Consider the following 22,657-nt stretch of genomic DNA (forward strand, 5'->3'; position numbering starts at 1 on the left):
TAAAGACGGGTTTATGCATCTGAAAACATTGACATATTGAAGACAATCTGTTCCTTAAATCCCTAAGCAAGAAGCAATCAGCACAGTGAATTGACACCTGGCTTTCATAGGAGAAGGTGGGGCCTGAAACATCTATAGCCCCCCACCCCCCAGGCCATTAGGAACCTCTGGACGATGGGCCAGAGTGTCTTCTTCTAATGCAACAGGCTTCCGTAATGAACTGTAGTGGTCTCACAGTGGATGTGGACACAAAATGTTCTTTTCTTTTTTTCTCTTTTTTTAAAGGAGTGTGTGTAACATATATTGCTGTTGTAATCCAAACTTCTGATTTTATTTTTTAAATGACATTTGTTCGATTTTTTTATACAGTGAAGTATAAAGAAGAAAAAAACTGCCCATCATCTCATTATTAGAGAACCTATCTTGACATTTAAAAACAAAGGTAGTATTTTTCATGACTTAAAATTTCAATCAGTACAGTCCTGGCCAGGTAGCTCAGTTGGTTAGAGCATTGTCCCGAAACACCAAGGTTGTGGGCTTGATCCCCTGTCAGGGCACACACAAGAAGCAACCAATGACTGCATAGTGGAACAATTTAAAAAATCAATGTTTCTCTCTGTCCCCCCAACCACATCTCATTCTTTCTCTCTTTCTCTCAAATCAATTTAAAAATTCAACCAGTACAGATGAAAAGCAAATGCTTCCTTGGTTTTATTTGTTATGCAATTTCAGATTCTACCTGGGGACAGCTCCAGATATGCCCCCAAGAAGACACCAGATTTAAGAATAAAAGAACATATGTCAAGAAAAACCTAGAAAGTGGTCATGATGGTAGTACACAAAATAATGCTTCTTGTAAAATCACTTTTGGATGTTAAGAAGAGATGGCAGAACTCCAAAATGCTAGAAAGTGATGACCTGTTAGAATGTCAGAATAGACAGTAAAGCTTTGATGAGCATACCTGAAGTTATCACAAAAAGTGCAAAGAAAGGCTTAACCCAGTTTTTCAGGATTGGTGGATAACTTACGAACAAGAAAGCCATGACCTGCTTCTATTCAAGCATATGTAAAAAGTAAATCACAAAGATGGTGGTGTCAGTTGATTACATCCAAGTGAACTAAATGCACAACTTTTATATGATCAGTTTCCTTGAGCAATTAAATAACACTTTTATAAAAATGACAATAGCTTTGAGCAACCTCTAAGATATTCTTTTGGTAATGAGTTTTATGATATATACTGGCCAGACTTTCATATATGACATATAGGTATTAAACCAAAACTAGGATTAATATTTTTCTACCATTGAGTAATAAATGATAATGTGAGTGTGTGTCTTGACCACTCCTTTAAAGTAGATCATAATTCTATTTTATCTCTGGTAACATTTTCCTTCCACAGTCCATGAAAGTCATATCACCTTCTAAAGCTCCGAAATCACCGTGGGATCATGACTTCTTAATTTATAATGGCATCATAGACATGACAGCCCCAGACTTCTTAGCATTCAAGGCACATTTTAGTTTATCTTGGGGAAGTATTTTCTCTCTCTTAGAACACATCAAGAAGTTTCTCAGGGACTATGCAATACCGGAAGTCAAAATAAAAGGGAACAATTTGGTAGCCCTCCTTCCAGAGTTTGAGCTGAAGAATAAACTTACCAAATATGACCTTCTCTCAGTGGTAGAGAACCCAGTTACCATCCAAAGGATGTTAGACATCCCTGGGCAAAGGTACAAGGGCCAAGATGGAAAGTTAAGGGCTGTCAGCAAGATCCAAGCCACATGGAAATGCTACAAAGCAAGAAAATCCTTCCTCACGTTTCGCCAGCAGAAGTGGGCGTCAGGTGTGATTGCCATTGCATGGCTCCTGCATTGCCATAAGACCCGACTCAAGAAGATCCTGAAGGAATCACGTGAAAGACACCTGCAGAATTTCTGCCTTCGAGCCAAGGTACACAAGGCTGCCAGCTGTTAAGGCAGACCTCTTTTTCTAAACATTTCTTGCTTGAACGATTGCAATAAGTTGTCTCTTTATCTTTTCTTTCTCTCTCCAACTACCTTCCCCCTCGACCCCCTCCCCTTCCACTCTCCTCCTTGTGTGATGCACAAACACTGCATTTGTTTGTTCTGTACATCATATTTTAACCCTAATCACGAATCTGCAAAATCTATTGCAATTTTTCTGTGGAAGAAAATGTCCCTTCACTTTGACTATGGTAGTTCTGTCAGAAAATCAATGGTGTAACTGCATTAACTTTTCTCCCTATATATACCTCCTGGCACTTTAATTTGCCAGGAAAAAAATCCTGTCTTGTCTACATTGCTGTCACCACTTTGTCAGAAAGTATTTAAGTTTGCAGACAGCCTTTTAATTAGTGCTCACAATTTCATTTATGTTTGCTTTCTCTTTTTTTCATTCATATTCTGTTAATTAAGTGAGCTGCCTCTAATCTTCCCCTGCCAGTAGCATCATGTAGCCACCTAATTAAATTAATTGGGGAAGATGTTTTAAGTATGTAATTAAATCAATTAATATAATTTATGCCTGGCTTAACTGTACAGTGGAAAAACAGCTGAAGTTTGACTAGATGAATCCACTACAGCTTCCTGTCACTGATCAATGCTCTTCTTGATTTTTAGCATCTGGCAGCCAACTGGAATCGCATCAGGACCTCCAGGAGGACTATTATCCATATCCCATCATTAGGTATAACACTTTTGCCTGCAAATCTATCAGCAACCTCTATTACCCACCACATTATGGCTCCTTGATTGAGTTCAAGGAAGGCCCCTTGTTTTATTCAAATTGGTCTCGGCAGGAAAATGTTCTCGACATGATGAGAGTAATAACACAGGGCCCTCGCTCGAAACGGCGTTTAATTTGGGGATTAAGCAAATAAAGTCATTATGTGGGGGCTGCTATTCAGTGGAGAGGTGATTTGCTGTAATTCGCTTTCATCTGTATGAAATGAACTAAAAAGTTGTATTTTTCCCCCTGAAATAACAGATAATGTTTTCTATCTTCTTTAATGATAGAAGCACACAGGCTTGTGTGTGTTGTTGCTGTTATGCCAATAAGCCAGGATATTGCTTGTACACTGTTTTTAATCAAATGTGCAGTCAAAATGATAAGCTACATTCTCTGAAATTATTTAGTTCTAATTACGAGCAGATGGGATGCTTTATTTGCACCTAGGGCGCCTGAGCAAAAGGAAATGCTGTGTGAACAAGAATAATTAAGAAGTTGAATAGTGTTTTTTTGCGCTTAAATAATCTGCAGTTTCATGTTAATTAGCACTAATGTAATTATTTAATTACATTTATGAATTGGGAAACTGAAAAGCTGTTGTCTACAACACGGTGGTAAAATAGGTATGCCAAAATGACATGGGGAATTTCAGAAATTTGCATTGGAAGTTCTTTTAAAACATGAACTGCAGTCCAAATGTTTGGGATTTGTTTGCTGGCTTGTTTGTTTTGTTTGCTTTTACTCTACCTACTGTGTTAAATTATTTTGGTGAGGCCGAACTTCCTAGGCTGACTTGGTAGGGTTTTGACAAGCAAGTGAAATTCATTGCATCTTCATATTCCATATTAGTTCTCCATTAAGGCCTTTTAAGTAGAGCAATGCATTAAGTGATCTATTGCAATAGAACTCAGAATTTATTCATGCTCCTGTGTGAATATACATGTTTGTGTACTTCTGTGTAGCACAGAACCACAACACAGTACATATAATATTAAAAGCAAAGTAATTAAAGTTATTACATAAATATTAAGATTTTGCTTTAAATTAGTAAAATATTTATAATAATGAAATATGGCAAACTTTCCTAGATTCTCAAGTACTTAAATCTAAGTATGTGTAGAGAAGTTTTAAAAATTGTTGAGTTATACAGGGCCTTGCACTTTTGGTCTTTATGGCTCATGGAAGAAATTAGTTCCTTCTTAGGATGTAAGTGAGGCAAAACAGACCTGAATATCATTCTAACTTAGAGTTTTGTTTTGATGAGACTACCTTCACACAGAAAATTAGTTCACACACAAAAATTGCACTTGTAATTCATTGCAACCAGAGAGGCTAATTGCAGACCCAATCAACCGACTCACATTCTCAGACTAAGGTGCAAGAGCCTTTTGCTCCTGCAACAAAATGTGGGCCTGACCTGATATCATGTGTGAAATATTGTTTTGCATTCTTTATTTTTTTCAAAACTAGAAATAGAAATAAGATTTCCCCTGCTTTGCAATGTTGACCAGCACAAAGGTAAACACAATTTCCACAAACTTCCTCTCTCCTATACCCGCACCTCTGACTCTTCAAAACCCCAATGTAATAAGCCTTGTAGAGAAGCCTGATAGAAAGAAGCCTCCAAAGGTGTAAAATTAGGAAAACAATGGTCAGTAATCTAAACTTGGTAATGGAAAATACTTTAAAATAAAAATACCTTAAAATTTCAAAAGGGTTTGCTGAATACAAATTAAGTAGAAAAATAACCTGGTCAGAAACTATTAGAGAGCATTATTTTAAATCTGATATTAAAAATAGTTTCCTTCTAGATTGTTTAAATAAATATATAATAATCCTGAAAATCTTCTCTATTGCAGCAATTTTTGTTTGTTAACAATATAATAATACATTTAAAGAGAAATTGCTAGTCATGGCTTTTTCTAGAGATAAGAACAAGCTCAGATATTTTTGTCAACTAAGCATTTAAAAAGCCCAATTACACATTTCCACAAGAGAGATACACTTGGGCTTTGATAAAATGGTATTTGTTTCTATGATCTATACCTTAAGTTTTACAAAATTGCTTGTGGAAATTAAATTAACTTTGAGTAACATTAAACTATCATCTCGTACCTATCCCACAGACATAATTCTCAAACCATACCTTTTTTAAAAATGGTTATAGTGTGCCTTTTTCTTGTGTACCAATTCCTCTGGGAACACTTGAAGAAGATTTCAGCTAGTCACAGCATAGCTACTTTGTCCTGCACCATGGACTTACCTACACAGTTCACAAAAACTCATGCTCCCCCAATCTACTCAATATAGTAACTCTGTTTCCAGAGTTAAGGGAGATTCAATAATCAAAATCTGTTGGTAGGAGTATAAAGTTCAGGTACGCACTTAATACAAGTTACAGTCTTGTCCTGGAAAGAAAGAAGTTTCTTTCCATAGGACAGTTGAAATCAATCCTGGTGTAGAATTAGCCCTAGAAATTATTACACCATCCTGCTAGCCAATTGGGGCTGCACTGATTTTTCTGAACCCTGAAAATGAAAGTTTAGTAGCAGATAACTGTATAACATTCAATATATTGCAGTTATGGGCATTTGGTTATTTGTTTATGTAATTTTTCACCCACAGGGATAATTGCATTCTCCAAACCTGCAATTACCAAAAGGATGGCCTTTCAGTAACATTTCTGACCATCGAATATTTATCATGTATCTTAAAATCTATGACTTGATAATGCAATCATAAAGACATTTACACATTGTAGATTAACCTCTTTGAAAGGAGGAGTGATGAAACACAATTGACTGTTATGTATTTTGGGTAATACGAGGTCTGTCCAGAAGGTATCCAGCCATGCAATGTGAAAAATAGAGATATTTATTAGAGAAAATACAAGATACAAGAAACATTGTACATTGGATAATGATGCCTCAACCCCCTTCAGAGTAGGCACCTTGGGACCTCACACAGTTCTCCCAGTTGCCATCAGCTGCCCTGTTGTGTTTTCCTGAATCTCATCGACAATCTGACCCTTCCCTTTCAAAGGTGATTTTACTTTTGGGAAAAGCGAGAAGTCACAGAATGCCAAATCTGGGCTGTAGGGGGCTAAGTCACCTGGGTGATTTGATGTTTTGCAAAAAAACTCTACGTGAGACATGATGCATGAGTGGGTGCATTGTCTTGATGAAGCTGCCAGTCACCAGTTGCCCATAGCTGCAGCCTTCTGAATCAACCAAATGGTTTGCATGGAGGAATGTTCAAGTTTAACGTAAAATTTGATGCAGATTCATTGCTCTACTTGCTCAGTAATTTTGAATGCAATGGCCACACAGTAGTGCACATGCTCACTCAACTGCATCTACCACCCCCACTGACTAGTACAGTGAAGTCATCATTGTTCATGCACATGCATTCCAATCTACTCCCCTTGGCTGCCAGGTTACATCGATGTCATGCAAACCATTCTCATTATATTAACAATGACTGGACTTTTTCTGAACAGACCTTGTATTCCTAGATGTAACAAAGAGTTTTAGCTATTTTTAACCAACAGGAGAGGTAGGATGCTGTTGAGTTGTTGTTCAAAGAAATGAATTGGCCTTGTAATTTTATAAAATTATTTTTTAAGTCATCCTTTCCAGATTATATAGGCTGATGTCTTAATTAGATATTGCATATTTTAAATCAATTTTATTAATGAAATGTAATTATAACAAAATACTATACTATGACTCATAGCAAGAATAGAATGCTAGGGTCTATTTTAAGCAAAATCTGTCAGTCAAATAAGAAAGAACTGCAAAAAAGAATCCTAATTCCTCTAGGAAAAGCAGAGGTCCAAACAAAACCCATGAACTAATTCTGCTTCCAGTTTCTTTAGCTAAATTATTTCCTCTACTTTTAATTTAACCTCTGTGTATCTTTATTACAATGCATCATTTGGTGCTACACTTAAACTCGGTGGCATTTTAAACTACACTGACATTAAATGAGATGTGCCAAGTATGGGGCTTAGATGCCGTGAGCAGGTACATGAGGCCCCTGCCAGTCAATTAAACCCCCATTGTTGAGTTTCCTCTCTCACTTCTCTTCTCCCTTTAAAATAAAAATAATGGATATACTGAGGTGGGTTTTTCTCTTTATGTAATCTTTTATTTCATTGCTAAATGATTTAATGGCTAAAAGCAAGGTATATAGTTGAGCTGATTTGCCCCCTCTACTTTATTTCAGCAAATTATCCTTGGGGCTAATACAAATACTGGTCTCCAAGGCACTCCATTACATAAAATTATGGACCCTGCGATTGTGAGATTCAGGAAAAAACATTTTCTGCCATTCTGTACTGTCACAGGTGCCTAAAAGATAGGACACTGAAATTTGTGCACAACTGTCCAGAAACTGGACTGAGAAAGCCAAACGTGCTCATCAGACAGTTGCTTCCTAACTCCACTTCCTTCCTCTAGAAGCTAAGAACTTGTACTCACCTCCATTTGTGAACAGAGGTAGGGCAGAGGACCATGGCCGAGAGTGTTATATCTGAAATCATGATCTTACTGTGCCTCCAAGCACATTGGTACCTTTCTGTTTTCTCATTTTTGAGTTGACGACCCAGAGACAAGATAGACTCTGTTCCTTCCACCTCAGGGCTGGGAAATCAGGACTTTCAATCAAATCTTTGCAGTCTTCAACATGTATTTTGGCAAGTAGTATGGAGTCAATAGTTTAGCTGTGGTGTTGCCATACTAAATCCTGAAGACAGATGTACTGCCAAGATCTCCCAGGCAGCATTTTCCAGAAATATCCAGATCTTTTGGGATCAAGAACAAAATACACTTAAACATTCACATTTAGTTATAGCCCAAATTAAAGTTAAAAAATATTTGTATTCATCCATGTTGCATTCATCCAAGTAATCCAAATCAACAGTCATTCACTGATCAGGTCACAAATGGCCTCATGATCCTGTATTATTAACTTTCCGAGTTGGCCTTGAGCCATATGTGCTGTACCATGAAATACAGAAACAGCATTGAACTAGTTGTCAAGTGACACCAGCTCCTGGACTCTTTATGAAATGGATTAACATTAGGATGTGCTCTAAAAAGTGTCATTTAAAAACTAAAATTATAATTTTTGTCATCTTCATTCTCATAAAAATATTAAAATATATGTTTAGCAGTGCCCAACCTTACACTTGTAATGATTATTGAGGACCCTAGAAGTGTTGGTTTAAGTGGGCTATATCTACAAATACTCACCACGTTAGAAACTAAAACTGAGAAACATAAAGACTATTTAATTTACATTAAAATAATAACTCTGTTACCAATTTTAACCTAAATAACATTTTTTTAATCTTTATTTCCATTCTAAAAGAAAAAAGTTTAGTGAGAAGAGTGGCATAGTTTGGCAGGTGAACAAGTCTCTTAATAGAACATAGTTGGATTCCTACATATATTTCTGTATTCGGTCTGTTGCAATATGTCGTTTTAGTTGAGCCATATGAAGAAAACCTGGCCCTACACAGATAGGTATTTGGAAAAAGGAACAGTATTTTATGTTTTTACAGCCTTTTCTGATAATTGTATATATTCCTCTGTGATTTTATACCAAAACTCAGCAATAGTAATTCTTAAGTATTAGTTGCAAAATGAAATCTAAAAATCATATTAATAAACTTTTTGTATTTTATGAAACAATAAGGTTGAAAAGGCAAATACCATTTTAGTATTATTTTGAAAATATTTTGACCTCGCAGACCTCCTGAAAGGGCCACGGGAGCCCTCGAGGTCCCCAGAGTACACTTTGAGAATCACTGGCTTTAGTTGCACACAGTGCTATGCCAGCCACTGACAAAAAGTTCAAACAAGAGAAGATCCTCACCCTTTTAAAAGGAAGGACTTCGGAGCCACACAGAATCCATTTGGCAGGTTTGGTTTGAGAATGTTTTTAAAACTCAACAAATATTTGATTACCTCTGGTGCTTTCTACATCCCCATCACAAAATTCCCTAATCCTCCTCAGCATCCCCCAAAATAACACTCTGTTTTATTTTCATCAAACTGGCACTGGATATACTATATAAATAATCCAAATAGGCCTCTCTCTTGCTATATCTTATCTCCTATCTCAATGTATTGTGTTTTCACATTTGCACAACTAATTAAAACCTGCATACAACTATAATGTCTAGATCACATTTCTCTAGATGACTGTAATATGTTGATGTGCAATCAACAAGTATAGCACATGTTCCCCTGCATTTTTACTATTAGATTACCAAAGTTGGTACAGCACCCATTTATGATAAAAACACCCAGCAAAGTAGGAATAGAGGGAGCATACTTCAACATAATAAAGGCCATATATGAGAAACCTACAGGTAACATTATACTCAATGGGAAAAAACTAAAAGTTTTCCCCCTAAGATTGGGAATAAGACAAAGGTGCCCACTTTCACCACTTCTATTCAACATAGTATTGGAAGTTCTAGCCACAGTGATCGGACAAGAAAAAGAAATAAAAGGCATCCAAATTTGAAAGGAAAAAGTTAAACTGTCATTTATGCAGAAGACATAATAGTGTACATAAAAAAACCCTATAGGCTCCACCAAAAAACTACTCAGCCTAATAAGTGAATTTGGCAAAATAGCTGGATACAAAGATCAATATTCAGAAATCAAAGGCATTTTTGTACACCAACAATGAAATATCAGAAACAGAAACTAGGGGGGAAATCCCCTTTACTATAGCAACAAGCAAAATAAAATACCTAGAAGTAAACTGAACTGAGGAGGTAAAAGACCTGTACTCGGAAAACTATGGAACACTGAAGAAATTAAGGAAGATACAAATAAATGGAAGCATACACTGGGTTCATGGATTGGAAGAATTAACATCATTAAAATCATACTACCCAAAGCAATCTATAGATTCAAGGCAATTCCTTACAAAATACCAAGGACATATTTCACAGATTTAGAACAAATACTTGAAAAATTTATGGGTAACCAAAAACGACCTGGAATAGCCTCAGCAATTTTGAGAAAGAATAACAGAGCAGGAAGGGTCATAATACTGGATATCAAACTTATTACAAGGCCACTGTAATCAAAACAGTTTGGTACTGGCATAAGAACAGACACATAGATCTATGGAACAGAATAGAGAGCCCAGAAATAAATCCATGTCTCTGTGGCCAATTAATATTTGACAAACGGGGAAGAAGCATAAAATGGAATGGAAATGGCCTCTTCAGTAAATGGAGTGGGAAGATCTGGACAGGGACATGCAAAAAATATGAAACTAGACCACTAGAATAAACTCAGGATGGGTAAAAGACTTAAATATGTCATAACACCATAAAAGTCCTAGAGGAAAATATAGGCAGTAAAATTTCAAATATCCCACACAGGAATATTTTCACCAATATATCTCCTAAGACAAGGGAAATAAAGGAAAGGATAAACAAATGGGACTACATTAAACTAAAAAGCTTCTGCATAGCTAAAGAAAACATCAGCAAAATGGAAAGGGAACCAAGCACATGGGAAAACATATTTGCCAATGATACCTTGGACAAGGGTTTGATCTTCAAAATATATAAAGAACTTATTAGGACTCAACACCAGGAAGACAATCAATCCAATTTAAAAATGGGCCAAGGACCTGAACAGACACTTCTCCAAGTAGGACATACAGAGGGTCCATAGACACATGAAAGAATGCTCAACATCACTAACCATCAGAAAGATGCAAATTAAAACCACAATGAGATACCACCTCACACTGATCAGAATGGCTATCTTTAACAAATCAATGAACAACAAGTGCTGACAAGGATGTGGAGAAATGGGAACCCTAGTGCACTGTTGGTGGGAACGCAGACTGGTGCAGCCACTGTGGAAGAGAGTATGGAATTTCCTTTAAAAAAAACTAAAAATGGAACTACCTTTTGATCCAGCAATTCCACTGCTGCGATCATACCCAAAGAATCCTGAAACACCAATTCAAAAGAACCTATGCACCCTTATGTTCATAGCAGCGTTATTTACAATAGCCAAGTGTTGGAAATAGCCTAAGTGCCCATCAGTAGATGAGTGGATTAAAAATCTGTGGTACATTTACACAGCGCAATACTACACAGCAGAAAGAAAGGAAATTCTACCTTTCCTAACAGCATGGATGGAGCTGGAGGCAAATACTGTATGATCTCACCTATAAGAGTAACCTAATGAACAAAACAAACGAGCAAAGTAGAACCAGAGGCATGGAAACAAGGAACAGACTGATACTGATGAGAGGTGAGGTGGATAAGGAGGGAAAGAAGGAGAAGGGTCTAGTCAAGGAACACGTATAAATGCCCCATGGACATGGACAACAGGGTGGGGACTGACTGTGGGAGTGGGGGGATGGGCAGAGCAGGGGAGAGCAACAAGGGAAACATCGGGACAACTGTAATAGAACAACAATAAAAAGAAAATATCAAAATTGGCTAATGATTAACTTTTTTAATGAATTGGAGCAATTTAATATTATAATAATGGCACTCTTGCATTGCTGGAATCCAGTGTGCTTTCCTGATTGGAAAAGAAAGGCATGGACACTGTTACTTCTATACTGTGTATGCCCCTAGCAGTGTGTGATATGTTTGAGCATCTCCCATCATGTGTTCCAACATGGGGAAAAGGTTGGAAACTACTGCTTCAGTCCATCAGACTGAGACATGGTTGACTGCCATCTCAGGCCAAGGTGATCAATGAATGAGAACTGCTTAGTAACTGCAAGTCAGTTTTAAATCACTTCTCTGCCTTAGGTACCATTGCAAGGAATAGGACTGAGAGACAAAAGAAACCAGGAGTCAACCACAGGATAATGAACAGGTGTTCAAGAACATGTGATCTTACGTCAAGGGCAGGTCCCTGCCACAGAGGGGTGCACCAGTCCTAAGGAGGCTTAGTCACTGAGCTTTGCCTTGCTTGTGTTCCTGGGTTTCTGTAAGGAAAAGCCAATTCTAGCACAGCTAGCTGACTGGGTAAAAAGAGTTAATTAGCATCATCTGACAGGAGCTTGTGTGGGATGGGGTGGGGATGGGGATGGGAAACAAGGTGAAAGTAAAAGTGGAGGTGGAGCAATGACAGCCAGTATGAGCTTAATTGATGAGCATAATCGAACTGCTGGAGAGCATCGTTGCTTCAATAAAGGATCTTCTTTGATGTAAAGCAGAGGCCAAACCATTCTGAAAAAAAAGATGGAATGCTCTATCAAATTAGGGATAATTCTCATGTGATGAGGATGGCCATGGGAAAGAGGTTGTATTCCCCTCTATAGAGGTAAGACGAGAGTGCCCCTTTAAGCCAGTTCTGTTTTATTCTATGCAGATGGGGACAGAGAAAAGCTGAAAATCCCACTGGCCATTCTTTGAATTCTCCAGAAGTTCTCCAGATCAGAGAACCGAATTTTAAAAGAGTAGAAAGGAAGAGAGGAAATTATAAGAACACATGGCAGAAAGGACTAAGAATTTAAAAGACAGATTCTTTGAGTAGGACCTTAAGACATATTTCATTCACTCATTTGATGGGATAGCACCCTGTCTCTGCTTACAATCTGTTTACAGGAGCTGGGAGTAGTGCAGGGAGAGGGGAGACGTACAACAAATACACCAGCAAGCAAAGAAACATGTGATGACAAAATGAAAAAGCACAGTGGAGAGAGGGCACCAGAGAATGACAGTGAGGGGAGACTGAGAATCTCCTTAGCAAAGGGTGTTCTGACACGCTTGAGAGTGATTAGGGCCTATCAACTACACAGGCTAGAAGAACTGTACTTGGATAGCTCAAATATAACTTCATGTTTGTAATAAGAATTTCTCTATATTTAAATGAGGCTCCTTTTAAGAATTTCAGTCTGGCTCAGCTGAAGTTGAGAAAAATAATAACAGCAACACTTATTAATGCTTATTATGAGCTCTTATGAGGGTCTTGACCCTCCCTCATCTTTCAGTTAGAATGAAAGAGAAGAATATCCAAGAGAGGTGGTACATATAATCCATTTCCTTATCCTTTCCAGCTTTTAGAAGCCACCTGCAGAGGAATGAACATTGAACGCCCTTGGCCCCCTTCCCACATCTCTAAAGCCAGTAGCATTGCGTCTCCCTGACCTTTCTCCTGTAGTCACATCTCTAACTCTCTACGCTTTGTCCCCCCTCTTCCACTTTAAAGGACCTTTGATTACATTGTGCCCAGCCAAATCATGCAGGATAATCACCTTATTTTAAGGTCAGCTGATTAGCAAACTTAATTCCTTTGCAACTTTATTTCCTCTTTGCCATGTAACCTACTATATTCTCAGGTTCCAGGGATGAGGCCATGGGTGCCTTTGGAGGCCCATTCTTCTGTCCATCACAACAAACTGAAAAGTCAGAAAAGAGGCAAGGGCTTTTTGTCCCTTCTGGAGTTCTCTGCTCACACTAGAAGAATCTTGTCTTCTCTCTTACTTTATGTAACCACACTTGTCACAAGAGCTAAATCTGTGTATCTGAACTGTAAAGTAATTTGCATGTATATGCAACCTTGGACAAGAGACAAGCCACCTCCCTGTGTTTCCCTGTCTACAACACGACATGGTAGAAGCAGATGGTCTCTCAAAACTCCCCAATGTTTCTAGTCTGACCTTTGAAGTATCCCATTTTTGTAGATTATATTCCAAACTGTGATGTTTCACTGCCACTGGGCATGTCTGCTGAAGTTCCCCTTCCCACAACATTCTTGCTGATAGTTTCCTGGTTAAATCTATTGTATTTAATAAATTGCATCAGCATTGATGAGGTCTTTTCACCTAGGAATCAACACATGTACTCTGTGAATATGCAAAACATAAAAATAAATCTGATTTTTTTAAAAAATTGACTCCCAACATCTGCTCTGCTGATGGCAATGTGCACTGCATTGTATCTTGCCCGCAGAGAATGGTCTGTCACATTTGTTGCAACGTACACAGAATTTGTTGTTCTTACAAGCTTTGGAAGTGCCCAATACCTCCTAACATTAAAATTCCTTATGTTTATACAGCACTTTACAGTTTACAAAATGTTTTCCTCTCTGTTACTTCATGTGATCCTCTGTAACAATGTTCTGAAACTGTTACCATACAGGTCTTTAAAGTGGGTGTATTTGTAGGGTTAACTGAGGAACCAGTTCTATCATAATTCTGCATAGGCACTTTATATGCATCCTTGATCAGTGGTAACAGAGGTACTAAATAATTTGCTGGAAAAGTAATCTCAAGCACTTGATTGAAACACAGATGTATTCACTCCTGTGCTGCATATGTGGCAAGAAAGTGATCAGACGTCCTTTGTATTTTAAATTGGAGATCATCTTAATGAGACATCTCACACTGCCTTTTATCTTTACTTTTGAAAGGAAATGTGTTCATGGAATGCTCTCAGGCACTTTTCTTAATCATACCTTATTTCATTAGGCATTTTTCCTGCCTTCTTAGTCTTGATATATAAGTTATTCACAATACCTCTTTCTAAACATTTATCAGAATATAGATAGAACTATACATACGCAAAATCCCAAGTTACAGTATTGCAACCATACACCAAAACAGCATTGTTTGTAGCTCTCTATATTAATTTAAATATTTCATGAAATGGTTCCCCAAATTACTTTAGAATTTAATAATTTTTCAAAAATAATTCAAACACCCTGTTTGTCCTTCTGCCTCTTTAGTTAAGTACATCTGCATAAAGCCAACGGGAGGAGACTTTTAGATGAATTGTAAACTCATTTAATTTCCAGACATTGTCTAGTGTTTAAACACTGACATCAAAGCAAAGAGCCAATTATCAGAGTTCATTTGATCTGAAGCCCTGTTGCCTAAATTGCTATAGTTTTCCTTATGCTGAAAGGGAAATCTGTGTCACATCTCGAAGATGCCGTATTTAAAATCACTTTATCTATAGCAGTTTAACTTGAAACATGTGTTTGGGCTCACTAACCACAAGGAGGCATTGAAGCATCTCTTCAAAATGTAAAAAGAAATTTTTTTTTTTTAAGTTGCACCTACAGTTGCTGAATTTTATATGAGCAATTATACCTGCTTATGAGTATGCATTTTTAGTCCGTGCTTTCATTCACTTACACTTTTTAACCCCGGAAATATCAGCGGGAAGTGTTGTTGTTGTTTCTTTTTGTGGAAGAGTTTTGGACAATAGTAACCCACATGTGTTTTTTTTTTTTTCCTCTCCTCTGTATCCCCTGGACATGAAGGCAACTGGCAGGACTTTCATTAGTACTGATAAAATACTGCACTGACCACAACAACCTTTATTGCCCTTTAAAGGTTAAAAGTCCTTGTGAGTGTGGGAGCAGAAGCATGTTTCTTTAGTATTTAGACTCACTTAAATACATATTCCTGACATCAAGGGGTTTCTCTGAAATCTTTGTGTCAGTTTGGAATGATTCTGGGACACAGCTTCAAAATGCCCTGCAGGAAGCATAAGTTAAAAGCCAAAATCTTTTTTTTTTTAACCTGAGCATAATTTTTTTACATGCTGTTTTGAACACTCACGGTAAATGTCAGAAAACTGCCCCATGTTTTTTTAACGCAGATTCTCAGCAGCTTTGTTGGTATTGAAAAATACGAACCTCTCTCTGTTGCAGAAAATGCTGCTTAGCACATCTTCTGGAATAATGCTTGAGAAGCAAGGACCTCATTCTTAGGATTGAGGTTGTTTCTGCAAGATGCTTCAGAGAAAATTCTTTCCTGGAAATGTGAAGTGGGACACTTTGAAATCCTACTGTGCCCTTTTGCCGTACTGAGTTGCTCTTTCTGGGTTTTGACACCTCATTTGCCTTTTAGGATATTCCCAGCCTGTGCGACAAAATATTGCTGACTTCGACACACAGCAGAACATGCAGTTGGGGCGGCTGTGTGACATCTTAGGTACAGTAAATACTTTTACACAAATGATTCTTTGGAATGTTTATCAGTGGATGTTGATAAAATGTTTTGGGTTTTTTTTTTTTTTCCTCTACATGGAAAAGGCTTGGATTTCTAGTTTACTTGCAGGGTAAATTGCATGTTTTGTTTTAAAGAACAAATTTATAGTGAAGTCAACTTGAATTTTAAAATGACATCTTTAACCAATTTACATGGGTAGCTTTCTAAATTCTCTTTGCTACATGTTTGGATAAGAATTTCTTTCCTATAGCTCCCAACTTCTTCACTAAGCAAATCTTGCAGTGAATTAAGTCCAATTTGGGGGTCACTATTGTATATTATCTGGGGAATGAATGAAAGGTGATATCAGAAATTAAAAGCATTGTGTATTCATTATAAGAGTAAGAGGGAAATGAAGATAGAAATGAAGGTGCTTTATTTAAATATATAGTGTCTAGTTATTAGAAAACAGAAGATATGTAGTAGAGAAAATTCTTAAAAACACAAACCTTGAATGATAGGTACATCTTTGTAAAAGTCTAGTTCCAACACTGGTTTAGTCATTTCTGAATCAGATACCCACTGGAACCAGGAGCAAAGAACACAGGAATTCAATGGCTTTGACTGACACCGTTTGAAGCTAGCGTTCTGGTTAGCCTTAAAGAATAAAGGTTGCAAATGCTAAACAATAATACTGAATCAGTTTGGAATGTACTAGCTAAAATTTAGGGTTGAACAAAAACTAGATTTTTATTAGTCACCAAGTAAGAACTTAAAATATAATTGCTTTGGCCCTTATTTAAGCAAAACAAAAAAAAAATTTAAATTATCAATGACCAACTTAGCTGGCTCCCTGGAATGACATACTTTGCATGATTCACATATATTTCAGCTTCATTATTATTTTATAAATGCCATTTGGTAACAAAAATGCATCAGTACTAGAAATTTACAGTGTCCTAAAATAATAATAGTGTAATTGCTTTAATCTATTATCTAGGCACTAATACTGTTTTTCAGCAATACAAAAAAAAAATTTAATGGCTTGAGATTGATTTATTAGTGCTGAGCTATTTCAACTAAAAACCTGACTGGGTGGAAACCACTCAAGTGCAACAGAGGGCAGACTTTGCTCTAATTTATTCAAATTAATTTTTTTCTTAGCCTTTTATATACCCTCTACATATAGTACAAACCATTGCCAAAGAATTTCTTTATCAAAGATTCTCATTATTAGAAAAGACTTGAAAGTATCAGGCTTCTATTTTCAGTGATTCAACAATTCAGTCTAGATCTACCTGCAATTGAAAATATTGCTAATGTGAACATTTCTGAAATTATGAACCAACTGCCTTTTATTGGTACCCTATCCTCATGACATAGCAAGGCAGTCCTAAAACCTCTCCAGAGGAGTAAAGAAAGTTTAGAAGTAATAGTTAGAAGATAGAAAAAGTACTTGCTTGTGAAATAAAAATAAGGAACTAGGAAAATTAGTAATAATTTTGTGGAAGAATAAATAATTACCTTTTTAAATTTATCTTTAAATTATAGTAGTTGCATGTGTACAACCCAGTAATGAGGCATTAATATATTTTAGGGAGTGATCACCCTGATAAATCTAGCACCCATCTGACACCATACGTATTTATTACAACCGTATTGACTATAACCCTTATGCTGTACTTTACGTGGTTATCTTTTTTTTTTTTTAATTCCATTAATTCCTAGTAAGGGGTGTTGATTTTTTCTCTTTATTCAACAGAAATAAAAATAATCTGATTGATCATGTTGGCAACACTTGTCATTCATACGTTGACTATGAAGTCAGGATGTCAGGTGCAGACCCAATGGCTAGTATTTCCAATTCTAGATGAGTTAAGAAAGAGAGTGATTGATATTGACTATTGCTTAGCAATCAAAGCAATCTTCATTTTCATGTTAACTTCTTTTCAAAATTACCAGTCAATTTTGAACGTTTACAGATTCACAATCAAGCCCACACTAATACTGTATATTAGTGTTAGCGATATGTATTCCTTTGCCAGAAGTGAACAGGGAAAGTGAAATTAGCAACATGATTGGTTATCATTTGAAACCTAGAACTTTATTCACAAGAAAAATTTAGTTTTCTGTTACGGAGTCTTTAATATATTTTAATTTGTTTTTGTGTCCTTCAATGCTTAAAAAAATACTAGCTTGGTTTTTTAAATCACTGGCTTGGTGAGGCACTAGTCTCTTCTTCAAAATACAAGGTGTGGGATAACTAATTTGGTCATTCAGCCATTGGATACAGGTTATTTACCCACTGCCTCCTAAGTTAATTTATTTTGAGATTTATGTGGTGTTTTGGTCTCAAAATTAAATAGGAGCCACTTACATATTTACATTTATGGAGCACCTACAGTGGGCCCAGCACCAGGTCAGTTCAGAAGACATTGCTTCTAGCCACAGAGGCTTGACTCCCGTAGGGGAGGGTTCTCCTGTGCCATGGGACTCACTAATCTTGTCAGATGCTCTACTTCCGGGATCTCTCCATTCGTTCTCTCAGATCTGATCAGTCAACCCACAAGTATATAGTGAGTGCCTCCTGCATAGTCCACCAGTACTAGGGCTTGGGGAAATGTAAGGAAGAGTGTACACCTTACCTTTTAGGGGTTTGGAAAGACAAGACCAGTAAGATGGAACAACGGAGGACACCTCTTCATCATGTTAAATCTTGAAGCACTGAATGAAGGAAAGCAGCACAGGTGTGGAGGGTAGAGAGAGGAATAACTAGGCTGGCCGAGGTCGGGCAAGCCACAGAGGAGATTCATGCATTTGTACTGTTTGTTGAGGGCCTTCTATGTGCCAGGTACAGGGGCTGGCAAAAGTAGGTAGACACTTGTGAGTATGCAAAACAGAGTTCATAACGTTATTATAATAATCATAACCTGCATGTCTTTTTCCATACAAACTGTAAACCTACTTTTGCCCACTCCTATAGATATATAATGTATTCTTTCATTTAATACTCCCTAAAACTGTGCCCCACCCCAGGTGATTTTATCCCTCATTTTACAGATGAAGAAACCAATGCTTACAAGGGTTAAATAACATACCCAGGCTCTCTAGGCAGCTGAGCTAGAATTTAATCAGTCTATGCTCTGTATTCTCTGCCAAACCAAACAGAGGAGTCTTCAAGTCCCCCTCAGCCCTGCCTAACCAAGGAAATATTTACAGTGCTCCTTCCTCTGAACTTTCCTAAGCACCTGGCCAGTGTGCTTCCTTGTGCTCACTACTCCCCAGTATGTTTTATGGCTGTTAGTGCCTATGAAATGGTTGCCTCTCACAGGCAGCTTCTCAGTTGTTTTGATTCCTGTATTTTCTTCTATGTCTTACCAAGTACTTTGCCCCTACTAGTCAGTTATTTTATGTATGACTGAATGAATGAATGAATGAATGACTTCATTGGCCGCTGATTTCCTGTCCATACTCCTTAAAATATTTTGCAGCCTGGAGTGGGTAATCTCATCTCACTATTCCATTTGGATGGGATATTTAATTAGGATTTCTTGCTAAGGATGTAATAAGAAGCACATCTTTAAAAAGAGAACAGTTAAATTAAGACAGTGTTTCCTTTAAACCAAGAATTACTAAATGCCTTACATAACTAATCTACTTCTCCTTGGGAATGGAGCAAGGAAAGGGTTGGTTTCCTGAAATAACCATTGCCGTGGTCATAATCATACCATTTATTTGGACAGGACATTCCCTGAATTGGCCCTACCATGTCCAGGCAGAATAAGAATAAGAAATTGCCATTTCATCAGCTTTCTAAAGTTAATAGCTCTGTTTCATAATTTACTGACGATAATGGGATAAATTTTTAAAGCAGTATGCAATTCCCATTGATGTTAATGGGAGTTTTGGGCTGATTCCCTATGTGTTATTTGAAAGTACACTTCCATGGTACCTTGCAGCCCTCCTTCTGAAGGAATCATTGTGTCCATTTTTTTAGTGGTGGTGTTATTCATCTTTTCTTTAGAGAAATGCTAAAGTACCCCAAAGCCAGTTACACTGCTAAAATCTGTACAATACCAATCTGGATTAACTTCAACATGGCTTTTGGATATGCTCTTTATTTTAAACTGTGCCACATCAACCCGATGCCAGAGTTTATAACTCGTTTACCTTTATACCAATAATTAACATTGTGACTACTGTGTTTAGATGCCAATGTGAGCGTCATCTACATCTGCTCCCATCAAATGAATGATGAGTTACTGCTGTATTACAATAAAATCCTGAGTCTACAGGCAGCTGTCAAATCAGGAAACCTTGAGGACAGAAGTGACCTGCAGGACAGGTTCAAAATCATCACCCCTGAAGCTATAAAGATCTTCACTGTGAGTTTGTCTTCTAATTACTACGGCTTCCGGGATGCAGTAAAATTAAATTGGAAATTTTATAACTTGCAACGCTCTGGTACACATCAGTGAAATATTATTGCAAGTGTAACAGCTTTACTGTTTACGCTACTAGTTGGACTGTAGGAAGTAAATACCACAGTTTAACTTGCAGAGTTTTAGCTGAGCTGCCCCTTCCCAGCTTCTCTGTAGCTGAAGCCTAACTGAGGTTATTGGGTGGTACCACCAAGTAGGTGAATTTATAATATCCATGGTTCTGTTTTCATTTTGTGTGGAGGACAACAAGCAGAGAAAGGCTGGGCCTGCCCCTGCTCACAAAGCTAGTTAGGGACAGAATCCAGACCAGGAACCCTGTTTTCTGATTTCCTCACTGGTATTCCTTCTGATTCCATCATTTTGTTTCCACCCCCTCAGAGGAATTTAGTCTTATTTGCTACAGCACATGGTTCATAATGAACAGGGTTCAGACTGTCCTTTTTTTTTTAGCTTGTGCTGATTTTTAATGAATGGAAAGAATTCCAAGTGAAATTCTGTCCCTAGACAAGAGCTTTTGGGAAATTCATGGAACCACAAGGTCATTGTTCTAGAATAAGGCACTGCAAGAGATGGCTTGAAATGAACTGCTCTATATTTTAACAAGAATTTAAACTTTCTATGTTCTACAACCAACATTTTAATACCTAATAAACTATGCAATTTTGAGGAGCCTTTTTTTCTGTGGTATAATCAAGAATCTGAATTTGTTAATAAAGATAGTTCTCCGTTCACAAGTGGGATGCACCAAAGTCAACCCTCTACCTATTGCCAGAGAAAGTGATTGCATGATTTACATAGAAAGTATCTATGTGTTCAGTTACTACCCATTAACCCTTTTGATGTACTGTGATTTTGACCCCTCCCCGCCGAAAAAGGCCTGCTTGGGGAGGGTTGCTATAGCCTTTCTACTTTGCTGGTATACTCACTGAATTGTCATCAGATTTTCCTCTTTTCTACCAAGATGAAGACTTAATTATTTAATAACTGGATGCCTTCTTGTTCCCCCCAAAGCTCTCTGTTTCATTTCCACCTCTGGTCTGTGGAAGACAAAAGCCAGGGTGGGACAAGTAAAAGAAAAGGCAGGAGAACAAATCACGCCACTTACTTACAGTCTTAGGAATCTCCCAGTGTCCACAACCAATGCAAGTATCACTTTGGTGCTTGCTAGTCATCCCCTGGCCTCAATGGCAAAGTTACTGTGGACATTAGAGAGCAAGGAAGAAAATAACTGTCATTTGTGTGTCATTTCTTGATTTTCTCCTGATAGCTGCTAATAAAGAGTTTCTGCACTTCTTAAGTGCCTATGTACATTGACGAGGCATAGAGTGAGAAGGGCACTAGTTTGAGAGAAGGAAAGTGAGTGAACTTAACGTGCATTCTATCATTTCATTATCAGAACAATGCAACAAGACAGGATGATTGATCTCCTTCTGTAAATGAGGAAAACAAGGCTCATTTTTCTAGTCCAAAGTTCCTTGTGGAATCAGAATATGAACGAAAATCTGTCTGACCCTGGACCTCTTTCATGAATTGGAATGACTGCTTTGCTCCTGGATGACTTTGTGGCCTTGGGCAAGACCTTTAGCTCTCTGTTCTTTGTTCTTCATCTATAAAATGAGGCAGTGGGTGAGATAATTTCAAAGTCCTTCCCAGCTCTATAATCCTATTACCTGAGAAATGTACCCTTGCCAGCCCACTCCAACTTTCAAGCAGGAGAGAGGCAGTTAACACTCACAGGTGCACTGAGTTTTATTTATAATTTAGGTTTGCATCATTGTGAGTAGAAACAACTAGGGAATATTTTAAGTACATTTTAATACTTCTCATAGTTTAAGTTTAAATTATTTCAGTAATCACTCATAGGCAATCAACTTTTTAGAATACAGAAATTAAACTCTCACTTTCAAATCAGTTCCTGCTCATGTTTAGTTATTGGTTTATTTCTTTCTAATGGGTTGGAGAGATTGTATCATTGCTGATTTTCATTCAAATGGATGGCTTTGAGAAGTTTTTTTTTTAAGTATATTTTATTGATTATGTTGTTACAGTAGTTCCAATTTTTTTCCCTTTGCTCCTCTCTGCCCAGTACCCCACTTCCCTCCAGCAATCCCATCCCCCTTAGTTCATGTCCATGGACCATGCATATAAGTTCTTTGGCTTCACCCTTTCCTATATTATTTTTAACATCCCCCTGTCTATTTTGTACCAACTGATTATACTTCTTATTCCCTGCACCATTTCTCCATTTCTCCCTCTCCCCCCTCCCAGCTGTCTAACGCTCCAAGTCATCCCCATACCTATAATTCTGTTCCTATTCTGGTTTGCTTAGTTGGATTTTGTTTTTATTTTTTAGATTCAGTTGTTGATACTTGTGAATTTGTTGTCATTTTAGTGTTCATAGTTTTGATCTTCTTTTTCTTAAGTAAGTCCCTTTGACATTTCATGTAATAATGCTTGGTGATGATGAACTCCTTTATCTTCATCTTGTCTGGGAAGTACTTCAACTGCCCTTCC

The 22,657-nt window shown here is 37.4% G+C and overlaps 1 protein-coding gene across 1 annotated transcript in view; it reads left to right on the top strand.

Moving 5' to 3' along the window:
• Nucleotides 1–1,400: 1,400 nt before the first annotated feature.
• The window catches only part of LOC150016688 (IQ domain-containing protein H-like), an 89,246-nt gene continuing 67,989 nt past the window's right edge, over nt 1,401–22,657 (top strand). Inside the window, 4 exon segments of the mRNA XM_090270821.1 lie at nt 1,401–1,955; nt 2,645–2,711; nt 15,621–15,704; nt 19,911–20,086. Coding sequence (XP_090126947.1) covers nt 1,407–1,955; nt 2,645–2,711; nt 15,621–15,704; nt 19,911–20,086 — 876 coding nt within the window. The 5' untranslated portion in view covers nt 1,401–1,406.

The sequence above is a fragment of the Furipterus horrens genome, unplaced genomic scaffold, assembly GCF_987537825.1.
Source record: "Furipterus horrens unplaced genomic scaffold, mFurHor1.1.pri manual_scaffold_3, whole genome shotgun sequence".
In the NCBI taxonomy this organism is placed as follows: Eukaryota; Metazoa; Chordata; class Mammalia; order Chiroptera; family Furipteridae; genus Furipterus; species Furipterus horrens.